General features: G+C 44.8%; 1 protein-coding gene across 1 annotated transcript; it reads left to right on the top strand.

Annotated features, from left to right (window-relative positions):
- Positions 1-7,834: 7,834 nt before the first annotated feature.
- LOC125447158 (16 kDa beta-galactoside-binding lectin-like) lies at positions 7,835-17,966 on the top strand. Its single transcript, XM_048521338.1, has 4 exons — positions 7,835-7,946; positions 12,418-12,497; positions 13,643-13,811; positions 17,073-17,966. The coding sequence occupies exons 1-4, from the start codon at positions 7,938-7,940 to the stop codon at positions 17,217-17,219; spliced, it is 405 nt and encodes a 134-aa protein (XP_048377295.1). The 5' UTR covers positions 7,835-7,937; the 3' UTR covers positions 17,220-17,966.
- The last annotated feature ends 3,930 nt before the right edge of the window (positions 17,967-21,896 follow it).

Consider the following 21,896-nt stretch of genomic DNA (forward strand, 5'->3'; position numbering starts at 1 on the left):
TTGTTCATTCTTTGGCTTCCTCACTCTGTATCGTGACTGAATATTCCTAAGTGCAGGTGCAATATGAACTAAGCAGAGTGCCTGTTACTAGGAAAGTGCTAGAGTCTATTATGAAGGATATAATAGCAGAGCATTTTGAAACACTTAATGTGATCGAGCAAAGTCAGCATGGCTTCATTAAGGGGAAATGATGTCTGACTCATTCTTTGAAGAGGTAACCATCAGGATAAAGGGTCAATGTATTGAATTTTGATTTCCAAAAAGTGTTTAAGGTGTTGCACACAAGGCTACTTTTTTTTAAAAAAAACTCATTTGTGAGATGTGGGTGTCGTTGGCTGCGCCAGCATTTCTTGTCCATCCCTAGTTGCCCCTTGAGAAGGTGGTGGTGAGCTGTCGTCTTGAATGTCTGCAGTCCACCTGCTGTGTTGACCCACAATGCCATTGGGAGGCAATTCCAGGATTTTGACCCAGTGACAGTGAAGGAATTATGATTTCTAAGTCAGGATGGGGAGTGGTTTGGAGGTAAACTTGGCAGGGTGCTGTTCCCATGTATCTATGGCCCTTGTCCTGTAGATGGCAGTGGTTGTGGGTTTGGATGGTGCTATCTGAGGATCTTTGAATTAATAAGATAGGAGCCCCTTGGAGTAATGTAAGCATGGATAGAACATTAACTTAACTAATGGGAGATAGTTGGGATAATGACCATTTTCACAATGACAACCTATAACTCGTGCTGTTCAGCCAGAGGGATCAGGGCTGGAATCACAATTATTTACTCTCTAAGTTAGTTAGATGAGAAGAGTGTACTGTTGCCAATGATACAAATAGGTGGGTTTGCAAGTGGTGAGGATGACAGTGTACAAAGGTTTCTAGACAGTGGGTAGAAACTTCACTGATGCAAAATGTGAAGTTACATTCTTTGGCAGGAAGAAAAGAACTGTTGAGGTCCTGACTCTCTTCCTCTTCCTCCTCCTCCACAGCTGGTAGCCAAAGAATTCCAAAAGTGATTGATCACTCTCAACATCCAGAGTTTCCCACCATGTTTGGCATCGTGGCTTGTTTGTTTATTTGAAGTCTGAGGTGGTGGTGGTGGGGGGCGGGGGGGAAAGGGAATGGTTGGGAGAGCTCTCCCTGTGGTTGGAGTCATACCCAACAGAAAGGAAGATGGGGGTTGTGAATTTAGAGATCACTCATTTCAGCTCCAGGAGTTCTTCCGGGTAGTGTCCTGGGCCCCCACCACCCTCAGCTGCTTCAGTAAATCTCCCTCTGTCATGAGGTCAGAAATGGGCATGTTCACTGACAGCCACATGATGTTTGGCTCCATTTTTGGACAGTGCCCAAATTCAGCCAGACTTGAGCTAAGGGTGGACAACATTTTGTGCCCATAGGTGCCAATGCCCACTTCCAATGAGAGAACTGACATTGACACTCAATACCATTACCACTGGATACCCACCATCAACGTTCTGGGGGTTACAATTGACATCATTACTGAACTAGACCAGAAATGCTGTGGCCACAAGAGGTGGTCAAATGTCACAATGTCAGTGGTGAGTAACTTGCCTCTTCACTCCTCAAAGCCTGCAAAACATTGACAGAAGCGTGAAGGAATACTCAAATATGCTTGAATACATGCAAATCCAATATTCAGAAGCTTGACACTGTGCTGAGTGTAAATTTAAACAGCATCCTGGTCAGCAGTTTAGATATTTATACTTGCCACCACCAATGTACTATAGTTAGTATGCTGTTGTATAAAATGCATGTGTGGTGGGAGCATGAGAAATGGAGTAGCAGGAAAGGGTAGAGGCATTGAATAAACTATTTTCATCAATCTTCACAGTAGTAGATACAGTAGCATTCCAGAAATAATAAAGACACAAACAGTCAGTACAGAAGAAAGCACTCCGGGAGATTAATGGGCTTAAAACTGACAAATCTTCTGGACTTAAATTGTTGGAGGTACCCAAAGGGTTGGTAGCAACCTGGAGTGGGAAAAACATGATTAATGTTGAGTCCAGTGACCCCTTTCCTCAGAACTGACAACATCGATGAGTTGCATTAGGATATTAAAGGAAGTATCTGCAGAGATAGTGGATGGACTGGTAACAGTCTCCCAGAACCTAAGGATTCTTGGAAAAGTGCCAGACAACTTGATAGTTTTCCAGCTATCACCCTTATTCAGAAAGGAGACAAAACTAGTAACAATAGGCCAACGAAACACTCACTGTTGGCTCCATATTTATATCTATAGTTCCTGCACTACATATGAGCAAACAGTTGCACTCAAAGGCAAGCTGCAGACATATGCTGGGCTCACTGAAGGGTGGTAGAATTGACCCTTCTGCATCCATACGTGTACAGGCAATCCATGATGTAATTCCCCATTTACCCTATTTCTAGCCAAGGCTGGCTTAGCACAATGTGAATTAGCCAAATAGTCATGTGAGTTGTTGCAATCAGTTCAAAATGAGTTTCTCCTCATGCACTGAAGGATTCCTGCATGTTTGTCAAGACCTTACAAGTTGAGAACAGTGGCATGTCTGCATGTTCTTAACATTGCCAGTTTATTTACCAATGTGCCAGTTGAAGAAGCCATTGTCATTTGCACTATATCACTACTTCATAGTAATCCAGATGTACCACAGGTCTCTGAATCTGTGGTCTTCAGACTTATATACTTGGCAACTCGTGCAATTGAGTTCAGCTCCGATTGCATGGCAAATGCCCAATATTGGCATTGCCATGGAAACTCCTTTGTGTCCAGCCCTTGCTGACATCTTTATTAGTTACCATGAGAAGTGCATCTTTGCCAGAAAGACCATGTAACTTTTATCCTTTGTACACTGAAATGTAAATGACCGTTTGCAATATTTGAATCCACAGCTGCAAGGAATTTCTTTGTACAATCTAATAAACTCCATTCTGTGCTCAAATTTACCATTGCAGCATTCAGTTCAGCTGTCTCTTCAGTGTTTTGGTGGAAAAGTCAGAAAATGGGTTCTCAATGACCATCTACCAAAAGCCAACAGTCGAGGTCGACATATGTGCTGGGATCAGTCCGATCCCATGTGCTGAAAAATCATTCTTATTGGTGACCTTGTGAATAGTACCATTTGCTCACCAGGTAGTTTTGACATCGAGAATGTGCACATCAAAACTACCCTGTGTCAGAGATAATGGGAACTGCAGATGCTGGAGAATCAAAGATAATAAAATGTGAGGCTGGATGAACACAGCAGGCCAAGCAGCATCTCAGGAGCACAAAAGCTGACGTTTCGGGCCTAGACCCTTCATCTCTGATGAAGGGTCTAGGCCCGAAACGTCAGCTTTTGTGCTCCTGAGATGCTGCTTGGCCTGCTGTGTTCATCCAGCCTCACATTTTATTACCCTGTGTCATGTTGGAGATACCCTGATCAAATCATCACTTGTATGTTGCGAAAACTCAAGAAATGGCCTGCAGACTCAGTTCAGACTCTGAGCAGTGTCAAGTCTACCTCATTACCCTGCAGGGGAAAAGTGTCTGAAAACTTTGAACAGATGAAGCTAACTGTCTCATGCTCCTATTATGTAGTAAACCATGAGTGGTTTTCTCTGTGATCAAAATGCTGCAGTCAAGCCAAAATGTTTTGCCTACCACACCAATGAATAAAAGTATGCGTTTGTATCAGTGTGATGCCAGCTATGTAGGCTGTAAGCCCCAATGACTGCTGGGCTCTTTCAAAGAACACATCTGTTGATCATCACAGTGGACATCTGAGTGTGCTCAACCAGGCCTCAAGATTATATCCATCATTTGATGTGGTTATGCTAGGAAATAATTTATTAAATAATCCAGATTGTGCCATGAGATACACTGGAAACCAATTTAAGATCATCACTCAGGTTGACAGTGAGAGTGCCAGAAGGAACAGAGACATGGAAGATAATAAAATGTGAGGCTGGATGAACACAGCAGGCCAAGCAGCATCTCAGTAGCACAAAAGCTGACGTTTCGGGCCTAGACCCTTCATCAGAGAGGGGGATGGGGGGAGGGAACTGGAATAAATAGGGAGAGAGGGGGAGGCGGACCGAAGATGGAGAGTAAAGAAGATAGGTGGAGAGAGTGTAGGTGGGGAGATAGGGAGGGGATAGGTCAGTCCAGGGAAGACAGACAGGTCAAGGAGGTGGGATGAGGTTAGTAGGTAGCTGGGGGTGCGGCTTGGGGTGGGAGGAAGGGATGGGTGAGAGGAAGAACCGGTTAGGGAGGCAGAGATAGGCTTCTTCCTGTCCCGCAGGCCCGACCAGGCCCCCTCCACCGACACTCTCATCCGCCTAGCTGAACTCGTCCTCACACTCAACAACTTCTCTTTTGACTCCTCCCACTTCCTACAGACTAAGGGGGTGGCCATGGGCACCCGCATGGGCCCCAGCTATGCCTGCCTCTTTGTAGGTTACGTGGAACAGTCCCTCTTCCGCACCTACACAGGCCCCAAACCCCACCTCTTCCTCCGGTACATTGATGACTGTATCGGCGCCGCCTCTTGCTCCCCAGAGGAGCTCGACCAGTTCATCCACTTCACCAACACCTTCCACCCCAACCTTCAGTTCACCTGGGCCATCTCCAGCACATCCCTCACCTTCCTGGACCTCTCAGTCTCCATCTCAGGCAACCAGCTTGTAACTGATGTCCATTTCAAGCCCACCGACTCCCACAGCTACCTAGAATACACCTCCTCCCACCCACCCTCCTGCAAAAATTCCATCCCCTATTCCCAATTCCTCCGCCTCCGCCGCATCTGCTCCCACGATAAGACATTCCACTCCCGCACATCCCAGATGTCCAAGTTATTTAAGGACCGCAACTTCCCCCCCACAGTGATCGAGAACGCCCTTGACCGCGTCTCCCGCATTTCCCGCGACACATCCCTCACACCCCCCCCCCGCCACAACCGCCCCAAGAGGATCCCCCTCGTTCTCACACACCACCCTACCAACCTCCGGATACAACGCATTATCCTCCGACACTTCCGCCATTTACAATCCGACCCCACCACCCAAGACATTTTTCCATCCCCTCCCCTGTCTGCTTTCCGGAGAGACCACTCTCTCCGTGACTCCCTTGTTCGCTCCACACTGCCCTCCAACCCCACCACACCCGGCACCTTCCCCTGCAACCGCAGGAAGTGCTACACTTGTCCCCACACCTCCTCCCTCACCCCCATCCCAGGCCCCAAGATGACATTCCACATTAAGCAGAGGTTCACCTGCATATCTGCCAATGTGGTATACTGCATCCACTGTACCCGGTGCGGCTTCCTCTACATTGGGGAAACCAAGCGGAGGCTTGGGGACCGCTTTGCAGAACACCTCCGCTCAGTTCGCAACAAACAACTGCACCTCCCAGTTGCAAACCATTTCCACTCCCCCTCCCATTCTCTTGATGACATGTCCATCATGGGCCTCCTGCACTGCCACAATGATGCCACCCGAAGGTTGCAGGAACAGCAACTCATATTCCGCCTGGGAACCCTGCAGCCATATGGTATCAATGTGGACTTCACCAGTTTCAAAATCTCCCCTTCCCCCACTGCATCCCTAAACCAGCCCAGTTCATCCCCTCCCCCCACTGCACCACACAACCAGCCCAGCTCTTCCCCCCCACCCACTGCATCCCAAAACCAGTCCAACCTGTCTCTGCCTCCCTAACCGGTTCTTCCTCTCACCCATCCCTTCCTCCCACCCCAAGCCGCACCCCCATCTACCTACTAACCTCATCCCACCTCCTTGACCTGTCCGTCTTCCCTGGACTGACCTATCCCCTCCTTACCTCCTCACCTATACTCTCCTCCCCACCTATCTTCTTTTCTCTCCATCTTCGGTCCGCCCCCCCCCTCTCTCCCTATTTATTCCAGAACCCTCCCCCCATCCCCCTCTCTGATGAAGGGTCTAGGCCCGAAACGTCAGCTTTTGTGCTCCTGAGATGCTGCTTGGCCTGCTGTGTTCATCCAGCCTCACATTTTATTATCTTGGATTCTCCAGCATCTGCAGTTCCCATTATCTCAGAGACATGGAAGATCCTGCTTTGTGTTGATAAAAAGAATTTGGACGTAGATATTTTCTTAATCAACCTGTTCATCTCTGCAGCAAATGGGACTAGAACGCAGGCCTCCTGGCTCAGAGGGAGGGACACAATCACTGTATTGTGAGAGTGCTACAAATTTGTACATGTGTTCTACTCCTTTAAAAAAGGTGTGTTTTGGAGACAGCCATCGGCTGCTGCATCTCCGTGGCAACATCCTGACCAATTAGACCAGGCAGGTTGATTCTGAGAATCAGGATTGACAGGTAACCATTCTCGCTGCATCCCTACGATGAAACAGCCAACTGACACTCTTCTCATGCTGTGTGAAGTGGGTGTTCCTCTTTTGTTTAAGTCTGTTTCTTGCATCCTAGATCTGACGAGTTCAAGATGAAAAGCTTCGTCTTTTTGGTCTCCTTTCAGCAATGTTTAAGTACCATACTACCGAGCAATTATTCACATTTGGGATTCCAAAAGGCATTCAATAAGGTACCACATGTAAGGCTAGTTAATCAGATAAGAGCCCATTGGGTATTGGAGGCAGTACAATAGCATGCAAAGAGCATTGGCTAACTAATAGAAACAGAGATTGGGATAAGGGGGGCTATTTTCAGGAAGGCGACCTGTTATGAATGGAGTGCCACAGTGATCAGTGATGGGTTCACAATTATTTACAATATATTAATGACTTGGATGAGTGAAGTTAATGTACTGTAGTCAAATTTGCAGATGGTACGGAAATTGATTCCCTTCGAAGTCATATACCATCCTGGCTCGACACTACATCACCATCCCTTCACAATCACTGGGTCCCTTGCTGTCAGCACTGGCTGTCACTGCCCCATGAAGACGGCATTGATTCAAGGTAGCTCACAGGTACTTCCTCAAGGGTAATTAGGGATGGTCAATAAATGCTGGCCTTGCTAATTATACTCACATTTCAGGCCTCGGAAGACTTGGCTGGGAGGCTGCCCGAGAATACAAAGGTGCAGCAGAAAATGGCTCTTGTAGAAAAGCGGTCATGCCCCTACCTCTGGGTCAGGAGGCTGAGTTCAAGTCCTACTTTCTTCAGGAATGTGTTGTAGCATACCTGCACAGGTTCATTTTAAGGTTGAGGAGAAGCCACCGCAGTCTCAGCAAATTGTAGGGCTTTTCCTCTCATTAGAGGAATAACAGGTGGCAAGTTTATCCTGTGGGTCACACCTCAGGCAAGCAGCAAGGTTGAGAATAATGGACCTTCATGGTCACCTCAGCCAGTGTAGGAATTGAACCTATACTGTTGATGTCACTCTGCATTGCAAACTGAGATTTTACTTTATATTAAAACATTCATGAAGAGTTAATACATTCATTCCATTTGAACATTCTATTCAAAAGTTTCTATAACTAACTATTAACTGAATTATATCCTCTAACATCTAAATCCTTTAATTCTCTCCGGCACACTCCCATTTACCTGGTACAAAGCGATCCTTGCAGTTTCTTTATTCCCCATCTTTAAAACAATATAAAAATCCATCTCTAGTAATTTTGAATCAGAAACTCCACCAGTTAATCAGGCACAGTAACACCAGATCCCCTTAAATCGATCCTCTGGTTTTCCCCATCAGTTTCATCTCCGCTGTTTGTCATCAGTATCCCCTTCTCCTTCCCCTTGCATTGGATGCTCCGATAGGTTGCTGTTTCCAAAGGATGGACAAATGACGGGAGGGGGACGGGGTGGTTGTTTGAAAAGAAGCACACTGATTGGATCACCTTAAATGCTAGTCATGTGTCAGCTGATGTTCGATGGTACTTATAAAGATCTGTACTTGTGCGTTCAGTTAGGAAGTTGGTTGTCTCTTAGCTAAGGGAAGCAAAACACAGGCAAGAGATAATGAAGACTGTAAGTATTGGCCAAATCTTGGGTTAGCAGCTGTGCCTGAGTTTAAAGCTTATGTTGCTATTGATTCAAAGTGGGTGTCTGCTGATTGCTAGTTTGACAGCAGTATCTATTGCTAAGGCCTTTAACCTGCAGTCAGTGAATGTGAGCATTTCTTAATCTAGCTACTTTAGTATTTAGAAGTCACATTTTTAATGAGCCTGCTGGCTATCAATGTTTGAAGAATTTGGGTTGGGATGGTGATTTGTGGTACACAAATTAGAGAGACAGATGAAGTGATAGATTTCTGTCTGACTTGATGAAGCACTTTGTGAAATTTGAATATTTAACTTTGAGAATATGACCTAAATTTTTGGCCTATGGCTGTTGCTTGAGATCCTTGGGAACCCAAGAATGTTGTCATCACTTAGCATCTCTCTACTGAGACTAAATCTTAAGCTAAACTTCTCATAGTCCTACTTAAAATTCATTGCTGTGATTTGAAACAAACTAACTGGAAGTTCATGACTTAACTGATCCCTTAAGTCAAGATCTCCACTAAAACTAAACTTTTTACCTTTTTTAAAATTAAACTCTACAAGAACTCCTAATCCTACCACTTTGTATTTTGCTTAAAGTTTGACTTCCTGCTTCAGACTACTTTAAGAGAAGTAAACCTGCAATTCTGTCAGTACTCTGCACTTAATGAGGTCTTTTGGGTAAAGAATAGGGAATTGCTCAACTTGAGCCAGGTGAGCTCCTGCATGAGCTAATCTGAAACTATGTTGCCAATGGTGACTGATTAAATTTATTGCCCATGATTCTGATGGGGGTTGGGAGAAAGCATTCTGCCCTCAAATTGCAAATCCCTTTCTGTAATTGCCACTGTGGAGGGATTGGCCTCTGCTTAGTATCATATCTAGTACTTCAGGTCGAGCTTCAAGATCGTTCTGATCTGATGATGTGCTCCCTGTCTGGAGCAGGTGGGGTTTGAACCTAGGCTGCATTTGGAAAGGAGCTGTGGTGGCCACCACCACTATCTCAAGCCCCTCCTTGGGCCTGGATTATAAACCTCATGCCCCTGGAATAGGATGTGAATCTACAACCTTGTGACTCACTGGCAGCTGCCTGTGTATTGTGCACTCCAGCAGTTTCTAGTAACTGAGGAAGGACTTGCAACAGTTTTTTCTTTTTGGACCTGCAACTAAAACTGTCTTGGAAATCTTTCAGTTCCTCTAATGTTTCTTTGTGACTAAAATGCTGTGTGCTAGCTTCTGCACAATCATGGAAGCTTACAATGCAAGAAGTGACCCTTCCCCATGTTGCTGGGACCACTCCCCCCCCCCCCCCCCCAAAAAAAAAGCTATTTTCTGATCAACTCCCACATGTTATGCTGCTTTCTTCTTTGAGCTGCTGATTGTATTATTGACCAGTGCCTCCAAAGATTCAAGTTCTGGGCACCTGGGTTCAAATCTCACCACAGCTGATGGTGGAGTTTGAATTCTTAATTCTGGAATTGAGTCCAATGGCCATGAATTTCCTGAACGACTGTCAAGAAAAACCCACCTGGTTCACTAATGTCCTCCTTGGGAAGGAAACTGCTATCCTTACCTGGTCTGGCCTCCCTGTGACTGCAGCCCCACAGCAATGTGTGGTTGACTCCTAATTGCCCTCTGGGCATCTAGGGATGGGCAACAAATATTAACTATCCAGTGATTGAATAAAGTGGGTGTTGAACCTGGGACTCCTGGCTCAGAAGTAGGGACAAAGAGCTTCTACTCACAACAGAATTTTAAATGACATTTTGTACAAAAAAATGCATTGGCTTCTGATGTTTCAGAATCAACCTGTTTAGTTATACTATGGTCCACCTCTGAAGCAGATGGGACCTGAACCCAAGTGCCCTTGTTCTTGTCCTCATCCTTTCACCACTGGGCCCCCCCCCACCAAAAAAAACAAGACCCTATCACTGCATCATCTTGTTCCTGCTTGCTCTCACTAAAGCACAGCACCTGTCCCCATGGCATATAACTTCAACAGCCACAAACCTTTAATACTGGTCCCCTGGTTCACAATTGTCTCTAATTGTAACTTTGCAAATGGAAGCTGACAAAAATATCCAACTCTTGATTAGCAAAATTGCAGACTCTCTGTAAATCACTTGTCACTGTAAACATTATGCTCTTCCATTAACATGATCAGTCCTGGCTGTAAATGTTGGCTATTTTACTGTTAGGGACTCTAGTTCATTCACTGGAAAATCCTTTCTCAACACTTCAATATGAACATTTCACTTTGTGAAATGATCTATGAATGACATAGATAATCCATGTTCCAAAATAGCTTCACCATGTATAGTCTCCTGACCTCATGTCTGCTGAGTTGGTCTAAATTAACCTGATGCATCTGAATCATCAGTGTGTATGCTTCCAGGATGTTTGTTTCACTCCAGAATTTTCAGAAACAAGATGCCGAAGAAGAATCCTGCTTCTTAACAAAGGAAGGATGTTAAAGGTTGATCCAAGGATTAAGTACCTGCTTTGCTCCAGTCTTGCTTCATACAGTATTTGCACTGTTCCTCAGTGAGGAGGGCTGAGGGGTTATCGATGGAAGTTTCTCTCCCTTCAAGAATTATCTTTAAGCTTGGCCTCCTTGACATGTGTTGTAGTATTTGATAATCAATTACCAGATGTACCAGGTATAGTCTTATTTCAATGAACCCTAGCTAATGCTAGGAGCAAAGCTACTGCAGGTACTAGAATCTGAACTGAAAACAAGTGCTGGGAATCAGAGGGTGAAGCAGCAAACTAATGTTCTAAAACTTGGCTTTGAAGAGCCATCTAGATTCAAAACATGAGCTGTCTGTGGATGCTGCCTGACCTCCTAATTTCCAGCACTTTTCAGTCTAACTCCAATGTGTCTCTGCTATTTCTCTTGCATCCCAGTTATGTACTATTTATGCCCAGTGAGCTGCAGCTCTGCTGACATCTCAATGTCTTAGCATCTGAGTTGTTTTGCTAAACAACTACCAATCGGGTGGCTACAGGGCTGGTCTGATGTTCTGTCCTCCCTCCCTCTCTCCTTCTGGGAGTACAGCAACATTGAATGGTGCAAAAGGCTTATTTCAAAGCAGCTTATTAAGAAGGTTACGTTTTTAAAAAAGATGTGATTTAACATGCCTTCTGGAAACTGACCTGAAACTAGCATCATTTTACCCAATTCTGACAGAAATTGGAGTATGTCATTACATTCTGAAGTTAAGGCTACTTTAAGTTTGTGGTGTTTTGTTTTAATTTTTAAGTGTTTGACTTAAATGAAGCCAAAAATCATTGAACTGCAACCTTTTCTTGAAGGTGAACTTTTTATATTGGGTTAAATTTTTAACAAGCTAAATCTCTCTCCCTTGTTGAAATGAGTTGGTAGGTGAGACACACTGGCTTCTCCTTGCTTTGGGTTTTATTTCTGAAAATCATCTACAACCACCTTAACTCTTTGACAGAAACTCAGCACTTCTGCATTCAATAGTTGCTGAGATTGAGACTTATCAAACACTTTGTCTCAACTGAAGCTTAAGAACAGGAACTAGCCTTTACTTGATTCCACCTGCAAACAAAACAATTCTGCAAACTTGGGTGGAGGGAGGATGTGACCAGGCCTAATGTTTTGTTGGCCAAAAATGGCTTGGACTGATTTGTTGACATCTACAGAACAGATGATGCTGAACTGAATCTATTTTAATTTTTCCTGCTTCCACCCACTCAGTGAGTTTCTATCACTTTCAATTGATGACTGTACCTTGAACTTCTTGCTGTCCAGGTTTCTGCTTGTACTTTAAGTCTTCAGAAACTTTTTTCATGTGCTTTGCACACCTCAGCTGAAGCACATTCCTGGGGACTGCAGTTGAAGATCCCATGGAATCTACACTGATTTTGCACTGTGCATTCAATGGGAGAGCTGAACTTTGAATTATTCCTTTGGGTTGTCCTCATGAAATGTGGGGTTTTTCTTCCCTACTCTTTGGTTTCCTGCATTCAATTTGGGTGACTAATTTTGATAATGCTACAGAAGTTCCAGCATTCATTTTCCTCTTGTCCTTCCTTCCAGTCTAAGCTTCACTTTCTCTAGTAAATTGCAGCAAGTTGTGGATGAGTGCTTTCTCTCCTTGTTCAATCTGATTGCTTTCATGGACTGTAGGTGTTTGGCTGTTACCCAATCTAATGGGCCTTTATCAATGGGTTACCTCCAATAGCATGAGCAAACCATGTTGCTATGGGGAAGGACAGCAGAACTCACTCCCTAATAAACATTTTTGCTCAATTGCTTGAGGCTTAACAGTCACTACTGAGGCAAGCTTTTGCTTCTGTTTAGCTGAGTCCCAGTTTGAACTCAGAATGAATCTGTGTCCCCCAGATCACTTGCTATGGATTACAAGCAGTGTCTTTAACAACATCTCCCCTGTGCTGCTCTCATATCTGTTTACCTCCTGTCCCAATAGGTTCTGGAAATGTTTGATGTTGACATGAAAGTTGGTGACACTGTCAAATTCAAAGTCTTTACTGACCCAGAGGCAGACAGGTAAGAGTGCATGTGCGGTTTTTCCTATTTTGCTGGCTTCATAGCCTTAACCTCAAACTCCTCACTGTACATAGTCATCAAGTGACTGGACTGTTTTTGTTCACTTGTCCTCTAGCTGTGGTGTGACTCAATACAATGCTTGTGAAGAGCTGTACTGGACTAGCAACTTTAAGCAATTTTTCTTTCCCCAGGTGTTGCACCTGAGTTTCTCCAGCCCTTCCTGTTTTGTTCCTGAATCTTTGTCCCTAATTGCTTTATAAGATTCATTAGGAGATTACTAAAATCTAGCTGGGGAATCTTTCCCTTGAGTCTTAAGAGTAGCATGATTAACAGCAACTCTGGAATGATTTTCATTTAGCCTCCTAGGATCTAGGATGGTCTGCAGAATGCTTGACTGACATACAATTTTGGACTTTCAGTAATCCTTGTCCGATGTGTTCAAACTCCTGGGCCCTAAAAGTGCTGCAGTCAAGGAAATTACAAAATTCCAACTGTCTGATCCTAGAACAAGTAACAGATGATTACCATGCTTCTGTATGATTAGTGCCTCTCTTCAGAGCTCTAGGCACAGAAATGTAGAACTCTAACTGACCTGTGCACTTCATAATGGGAATACAAAATCCACTAGGTCATGTTGAGAATAATGACTGGCATAATAGCCATGACATTGCAGTCATATGCAAGAGATAGAAGGAAGACTGGGCTGGTGTGACAGATCTCAATGAGTTGAGAAACCTAACAGCCCCCTGTGACTAAGTGACCTCTTTTAAACAGGTCACAGCCTCCCAGCAGTGGCTAGATCAGCATTGACTCCATTCAGCATTAATGTAGAACTCTAAGACTTGTGGCAGCACAAAAATAGAACTCAAACTGGTACCAAGTTTTAAAATTTTGATAATACAGCTCCTACTTCTGGATAGGGAGGAAATCTTCTGTTGTCTAGTTTCTAGAATCAACTAACATTCTGAAATGGCCTTGTGCTCAATTTGAATCAGTTACACTCCAATTGTAGAACTTAAGGGTGAAGTGGACTGTGAATACCAGCCTTGGCCTCCTAGTGAAGTATAAAAATCACTAGCAATGTTTCCATTTACAGAAGACTGAGCAGCCTGCCATACAGAACCTGAACACTTGTTTGTTTGCAGGTTTGCAATTAGTCTGGGAAAAGATGACTCTGAGTTGGCATTACACTTCAACCCAAGGTTTGATGATGAAGATGGTAGAGTGATTGTCTGTAACAGCAAAGAAGACGGTGTGTGGTGCACTGAGCAGAGAGAGGACTCCTTCATGTTTGAGAAGGGAGAGTGCTTTAAGGTGAGCATGGAAGCTCTGAACTTGTACGTGTCACTTGCAGAAAACTTCTTGATCTGAGTTGGCATCTGAATCTCAGCCCTCTGGGGCATGACATAGCATTTCTTCTAAAATTTGTGCCTAGGCTTGGGGATTGTGCCAAATTCCCTCTAGGAAGAAGGTTAATGTACCGACTCCCCTTTAGGAACTGGCCAGCCAGCACTTGGCAGTTCAGGGCTGTGAAAGCCCACTGTTACTGTCTATAAGCATAGCTGTCACAATATGGCAGGCTAATACTTTGGGGGCAAGCAAGGTCTGAACAGTGCCTGTGTAAGAGCCTCAATTAGGTGTCTTGTCTGTTAAGTCTCTGGATTTGCTGGCTGATGGACTGTATTGCTTTCTGTACACAGAAATGGACCCTAGAGGCCCACCCAGTTGATGCTGACCATAATCCCAAACTAAACCAGTCTGACCTGCTTGCTCCTAGCCCACTTCCCTCAACCTCTTTACTTAGACACTTTAAGGGTGGGTGGGGAGGAAGATGATTTGTAAGGTGGGGCTAGGCTTCCCATCAGAACCAAGACAGTAACACTAGAGCTAGGCTGGTCAGGGTGCTTACTTTTATTTTTCTGGTAACTTGGTATCCTGCTTGCATGTTGCCACTGCTCACTGTTCTGGCCCAGTCAGCACAGAAACTGGGCTGTACTTAAACTCAGCACACCATTGTTGCAGTTTCTGCTCCCTCTTTTAAAAATCTTAGGCTTAGCCCACTAGGCACTGTTGAAGCTTTGAAGGTGTTCCTCTGCAGGATTGTCTTGTATGTTCCCATGCAATTTTACAGACTGTCCCTGATCCTTTTTGCAAGCTGCACTTCAGTTTTTGACTGTCAATTGACAGTCCAATCTGAAAACAAATGTTAGACAGCACCTGTGAAGAGAACACAAGCTACCACTAGTATAGATGATTCTTCAATACTTAACTGTTTTGTTGTGTGGCTCCCCTTGCAATGTTATATACAGTCTGTCTCTTACCTAGTAACTTGTTTACTGTTAAACATTTGTATTCTTGGATGTTATCTGGTGGCTAGTCTCTCAATGACCTCTACTCAACTGCTGGTGTTTCAGTTGAATTTTTGAAGCAGCTACTGCTCAGACTTGGAATCTGAGGACTTGAACAATCAAAAGGGATGCCTAGAGAAATTTGGCTCTGAGTATCTAGAGCAAGATGGGAATTGGTATGGATCTTTGAATTACACAAACTGAAGATGACAGGTGTGTCTATGATCAGTTATTAGCATTTGAAACTCTGGTAATGAAGACAACTCTAGAAAAATCTTCAGGAAACTGTCTGGCAATAATAAACTAAAGGTGTTCCTCAAACTTGAGTTGCACTAACTAGCCAGTCCCTTTTTATGGGAAGAATGTTGAAACTGTGAAACTAAAGAAATAATACAAATTACTATAACTTGAAGCTGTTAACCTTCTGAATTCACTATGCTGCTGTGTAACAGAGCTGACTTCAAACAGCTGTTTCCCCCTCCATTGTTACCAGACCTGTTGAGCTTTTCCAGCATTTCTAAATATTAGGAACAAAACATTCCCTGATGGGGCATGAGATAATGGGAACTGCAGATCCTAGAGAGTCCAATATAAGTGTGGAGCTGGATGAACAGCAGGCCAAGCAGCATCTTAGGAGCACAAAAGCTGACATTTCAGGCCTCAGCCCTTCACTAGACAAGACTGAAGGGTCTAGACCTGAAATGGCAACTTTTGTGCTCCTAGTTGCTGCTTGGCCTGCTGTTCATCCAGCTCCACACACTTTATCTTCTGATGGGGCATTGTCATGTCCCTCTTTTTTTTTTGCAATGCGATCTGCAGTCTTCACCTTGAACTATAGTGAAGCCTGAACCAGCCCAGAATATTACTGATTAACTAAAGTACTTTGTTCCCTTTAAAGTGTAGAGAGGGGTACATTTGTGATCCAGTCAGTTTCTAGACTGGCACATGACAACTTTTTAGCTTTCTCCTTGTTTGGATTGGGAAAACACCTCCCTGAATATGGGTCCCGTTGGCTATAACAGCATTTACTGCTGTTTCCTGGTTGTCGTCACCTTGACCCCTAGTCCATGCAGTAAAAATCTCATCTCTGGGGTGTTTCTGAAGGAAATGTTTCCAAGTCCAGATCATGTGGCTTGCAGGTGGTGTTCCCATGTATCTGCTGACCTCTTCCTTTTAGATGGAAGTCATAGATTTGGAAAGTGTTGTCTGAGGAGCCTTGGTGAATTTGAGTAACTGTTAATTGTTGCTACTCCACTAGGTGGCAGCCTCTGCATTACTTAATGACAAACCTTGTGATGGAGTATAGTTGCAGAGATAGTAGGAACTGCTGCTTTTTTCTTCAGAAGGGTCTAGGCCCCAAAAATGTTGTCAGCCTTCTTGCCCCTCTGCTGCTTGGCCTGCTGTGTTCATCTCTTTCCCCCCCCCGCCACCACCACACCTTGATACTGCCAATTCTCCAAATTGTGCTTAAAGTTGAGGAACAGTGTTCTACTGTCAGTACAGGGGTCATCCCTAGCTGAGTCACTCATTGGGTCAACTTGCATGTGTTGGCTAATTCCTTCCTTCTCTCTGAACAAGAGACTGGATTCTGTCTGTGCAGGCTCAGGTTCCTGCCCCACCAGCACTTGGTACTCTAGGACTCAACCTCCCTCAGGACTTCTAACCTGAGTCTCAACTGAGGTCAGGACACTTCCTCAGCTCTACAAGTACTAAAGCACAATAGTAATGCAGAGCTCAAACATATACAGTACTGCAATCTTGGGTTGCAAAATTCCCATAGCGTTTCAGCTAAGTCTCTTTTAAAATATACTTGTTTACTAGTCTTCCCCCCCCCCCCCCGTCTTCCTTTTTGCCTCCCCCCTCCCCCCCCACCAAGAATGTTTTCAACATCTGAAAACCTCAGTCGCTTAAGGTGTCCAGACATTTAACCATGTTTTTAATCAGTATCAAATATTAACACTTATGAAATAGAGCCTTTTTGTGGTTAAATGCACTAAATATCAGTGACTTGCAGTCAATTTGTCTGTCTTCAAATGTCATTGGGTTCAGTGAACATGGCAACATGACAAGCAAGTCCTTGAGTTGAAGTGGAAAGGAACATGCTAGCACAGGTCATGAATCTGTACTTCACACTTGGAATTTAAAATTACAGGTGGGTTTGAGATGAACTTACAGAATACAACTTTCTGTCTTTCCCTTTCTGTCTAACCTCTTTAATTTTCAACAGTTTTCCATTACATTCCTTGGAGTGAAGTTTGAGATTAAGCTGCCTGACTATGTTCTGGAGTTCCCTAATCGCACTTCCATGGACACCATGACATTCCTCCAGGTGCAAGGGGATGTTAGGGTGAAGTCCCTGAAGTTTGATTATTGATGTTTAACGTGTTAGTCTCCTCGCAGCAAGAGCTTTCTTCAAAGGGCTAACCGCATCTTCTGAACTACTTTCAATCCCACTTTTCTCCAAGTGGGAATCGCCCATTCTGTTTGGATAGTAATTGAAGACAAACCCTCCATGTTGCTGAGTCCCTACATTTCTACTTACATGCTCAGTCTATTTCCTAGTGACCTGCCCATGCCTCAAGATGACCAATTGAATTCCAGGCCTTTGGACTTGGGAGTCTCTATGGATCCTTCTCAAAATGGCCAGCCAGATTCCAACTCCAGAATCAGTTTTGTGCTTTCATCCAGACTGAGGCACTGTGAGCCCTACACACTAGCACTCAATAGAATGATCCCTGATCAAGGCTATGGTATTGAATCCAGGTTAAACTATGGGAAGATTTGGCCATCGAACATGTCCCATCTCCTACCTGCCCTTAGGATGACTTTTGAAGTAGACTGGGGGATTGTGCTTGGCTCAAAAGCAACATCTGCAGGGTTTTTGCTATCGAGCAGCCTGGCTTTGAGGTTCTCTATTTCCACAAGTAATTCATTCACATCTGTTAAGTGTCCTCTTGTACCTTGGTCCACTGAGCTATTTCACTTAAATAGGATCTTTTAAAATTAAACTTCTCTCTGTAAAGAGTGTGGAACTCCAGTTGTGTGAATAAGCCACTGAAACAACAGAATGAAGACTGAGAACTGATGTTTGATCTCCTGAATAAAGTCTACTTGAAATTGAGATTGTGTACAACTGTCATTCAATATAACTTTGGAGCTGTATAATTGTGGTGCTTTTTTTTCCCTCAAAGCCTCTTTGCATTGCAATCAATACAAGAGCCCATTCTTGTGAATGGAGTGTCAGCATAACCATGCTGATATCAGTGTGCACTAGTTTGAATTTTTTACTTCTCAAACAACCCCTGTTCAAAGCCAAATTTAACACAAGTTAAACCAATAACATTGCAGTAGCAAAATGTAGCTTTGGACCTGCAACTCAGTTGCTGCTAGAATAAGCATGTTTGCAACTATGCAATTCCTTCCAAGTGAGGGATGAACGAATGACCTGCACATCAAGTGCAACTTCTGCTGCAGTAACGGATGAGTCTCAAGATGTGTCCTCCTATTCAGCTGGGTGGGGAAATGAGAAGAATGTGTAGTTTTTTTGGCTAGAGACAAATAATGCCTCAAAGGGCCTCCCTTTCCCCTAGTGTCTTGTCCCACACCAGCAAGCATTGAGCTGACTATCGAATGCATCAGCTGCCTGGCCAGCCTGAGACTGGAATGACCTTCACTCAAGTCACTCGCTGTGGGAGCGTTCACTAACTTGCATCCCTGTGATAAGTCGTAAATAATGAAGTCAGCAGTAGAGAGTTTGGAATCCCATTCTTTTCCTGCTGTGTGAAAGTTGCAACAGTCCACCAACTGCAATAAATCTGTACACCCCCTCAGAAGGGCATCTATACAGAGCATTCCAATGTCTGTAGAGGAATCTTGCATTTACTTATTGATTCTCGGCAGTAATGGATGAGTCTCAAGATGTGTCCTCCTATCCAGCTCAGCTGGGTGGGGAAATACTCCAAGCCTTGGAGTATTTTGGGAAGGAGCTTTGTTCTTTCAGTGCAGAATATAACCCGCAGCTGTTGCTAGTGTTCTGGCTTTCTTTGATTTGAATGCCATCTTAGAATTTGACAGCTTTTTAGTTTTTGTCAAAAGCCAAATACTAGATGTTGGAAATCACAGCCAGCGATTTGCTGGAAAAACTCTGCAGGCCTGGCAGCATCTGTGGAGAGAAAACAGTTAATGTTTCAGTCAGGTCACATGGGAGGGAAATTGCAAGTTTTAAAGTATCTTTCACTCCTGTATCCTGAAGATTCTCTTCCTCTACCCTCCCTTACTGAAGTCTGCTGTCACTCTTCTGATTATTCTAATTATGAAGCTGTATGTCTCCAACTAACCATCGTGGTTTACTTTTGAGGTCTGGATTTCCTTTTTGTGAATTATTATAACAATGCCCTCTTTTAGCTGCCTCTTCTGTCGTCGTCTATTTTTGTCTAAAAAATCAAACTACACTTAATCTCCCATAGATCAGTCCTTGATACTAGTCTTACCTTGGTCTTTAAAACATTGTTTAGATCAGAGTAATTCATTAACTGCTCAGGCACAGTGAGGTTAAATTCACTTCACTTCATTGCTGCATGTCTCCAGAATTTTGCACTACAACCTGTTCCAATATTTTGGTGCCCACCTTTTTAGTGCTGGTTCATCTTGAACCCAGCTCTGCCATTTGGTGTGGGGTTTCCCCCCCTCCCCCCTCCCCTCTCCTTTCTTGGGTTTCTCTTCCACCAAACATCTCTTTTTCTACATCTCTTTTTCTTCTTCTTTTCCCCCCACACTCTCTCTTCTCCCCCACGCGCCCCCCGGCCCAAAAAAAACTCTGCAGGGAAGGGAAGTTTTAACATTGTTTCTGGTATATTGGTTGTTTTCTCATTACATTACACTATGCTTCCCTGTCACCCCTCTCATTTTAACCCCCTCTTTATTTCCTTTTTCACTGGTTCCTGCTATCATTCCTTTTCGTGCTCTTTTCCACCTTCCACCCCTTCCCTAGGCTGGTCCACACAAGCTGTCGCTTCAGCAGAGGCCCATACTGATCACTGTAGCATGCAGGCCTGAGTTGGTAGACAATGAAATTGGCAAGCTGTTGCATTTTAAGCCCAATTTGACTTAGCTCCCACCCCACCATGTTCCTGCATGAAAGGGTAGCAGAAGCAGATTCAATTCCCGCTACCATTTATTTATTTCAAACCTTCAGTATCGATAAGATAATTAAATCCAAGAACTGACAGGATGGACCTCATGGCCTTCTGGGTTCTCTCCACCTCAATCATGAGAGGAAGGATGCACTCCTGTGTTGCTCCTTCTGTGACAGCCAGCACAGCAAGGATTCTGTCCCTTCCCCTGTAGGCCTTCCTCAGGAATCCTATCCTCCAGGGCACCCTGACCCACTCTCATAAGGGTTTACAATATGGAAGCAGGCCCTTCAGCTCAGTTTGTCCATGCGCTCAGTTTCTCGTGACTAATCTAGCCATGCTTACCTGCACTTAGTCCAAATCCGCCCCGTTCATGTACCTGTCTAAATGATCACAATGACCTTGCATCCACTGTTACTTGCAGTGGCCTGTTCCAAACATTCACAATCTTCCCCCCCCCCCCCCCCCCCCCCCCCCCCCACCAGGTGGTGATGGGAATGCCCGCCAGATTTTTTTTTTTGGTATCTCTCCATCTCCCTCCAAACCTATGCCTCCTAGCTACAGGCTTCCCCCTACCAGTGGGGAAAAGCTGTCTGCTAACATACCTTATCAATGCCTATCCAGCCTCTCCTTATACCTCAAACCTTTCAGTCCCAATAGTATCTGAATAAATCTTTCTCTGCAGACTCTTTCTAATTTAATAACACCCTTTTTATAGAAGGGTGACCAGAACTGCCTGCAGTACTCCAAATGTGGCCTTACAGTATCTCGTACAGCTGCAACGAGTTGTTCCCACTCCCATCCTCAGTGATCTGACTGAAGACAATAAGCATGCTCTGAACCAACTCTGTCCTGTCTATTTTTGTGGCTCCACTTTCAAGAAGCTATGAAGCTGAATCCAGAGATCTTTGATAACAAGGTGTACAGCTGGATGAACACAGCAGGCCAAGCAGTGTCAAAGGAGCAGGAAGGCTGATGCTTCGGGCCTAGACACTTCTTCATGAAATGGGGGAGGGGAAGAGGGTTCTGAAATAAACAGGGAGAGAGGGAGACGGATAAAAGATGGGTAGACGTGAAGATAGGTGGAGAGGAGACAGACAGGTCAAAGAGGCGGGGATGGAACCAGTAAAGGTGAGTGTAGTTGGGGAGGTAGGGAGGGGATGGGTCAGTCCAAGGAGGAGGGACAGGTCAAGGGGGTGGGATGAGGTTAGTAAGTAGGGGGTGGGCTTGAGGTGGGAGGAGAGGATAGGTGAGAGGAAGGGCAGGTTGGGGTGGCGGGGATGAGCTGGGCTAGTTTTGCGATATGGTAGGGGGAGGGGATATTTTTGAAGCTTGTGAAATCCACATTGATACCATTGGGCTGCAGGGTTCCCAAGCGGAATATGAGTTGTTCCTGCAACCTTCGGGTGGCATTGTTGTGGCACTGCGGGAGGCCCAGGATGGACATGTCGTCTAGGAATGGGAGGGGAAGTTGAAATGGTTCATGACTGGGAGGTGCAGTTGTTTATTGCGAACCGAGCAGAGGTGTTCTGCAAAGCAGTCCCCAAGCCTCCACTTGGTTTCCCTGATGTAGAGGAGGCCACAATGGGACCAGTGGAAGCAGTATACCACATTGGTGGATGTGCAGGTGCACATCTGCTTGATGTGGAAAGTCTTCTTGGGGCCTGGGATGGGGGTGAGGGAGGAGGTGTGGGGGCGAGGTGTAGCACTTCCTGTGGTTGCAGGGAAAAGTGCCGGGTGTGGTGGGGATGGAGGGGTGTGTGGAGCAGACAAGGGAGTCACGGAGAGAGTGGTCCCTTTGGGAAGCAGGTAAGAGTGGAGAGGGGAAAATGTCTTTGGTAGTGGGGTTGGATTGCAGGTGGCGGAAGTGTCGGAAGATGATGCGTTGGATCTGGAGGTTGGTGAGGGCGAGGGGGATT

This window comes from Stegostoma tigrinum, chromosome 38 (genome assembly GCF_030684315.1).
Source record: "Stegostoma tigrinum isolate sSteTig4 chromosome 38, sSteTig4.hap1, whole genome shotgun sequence".
Taxonomy (NCBI): domain Eukaryota; kingdom Metazoa; phylum Chordata; class Chondrichthyes; order Orectolobiformes; family Stegostomatidae; genus Stegostoma; species Stegostoma tigrinum.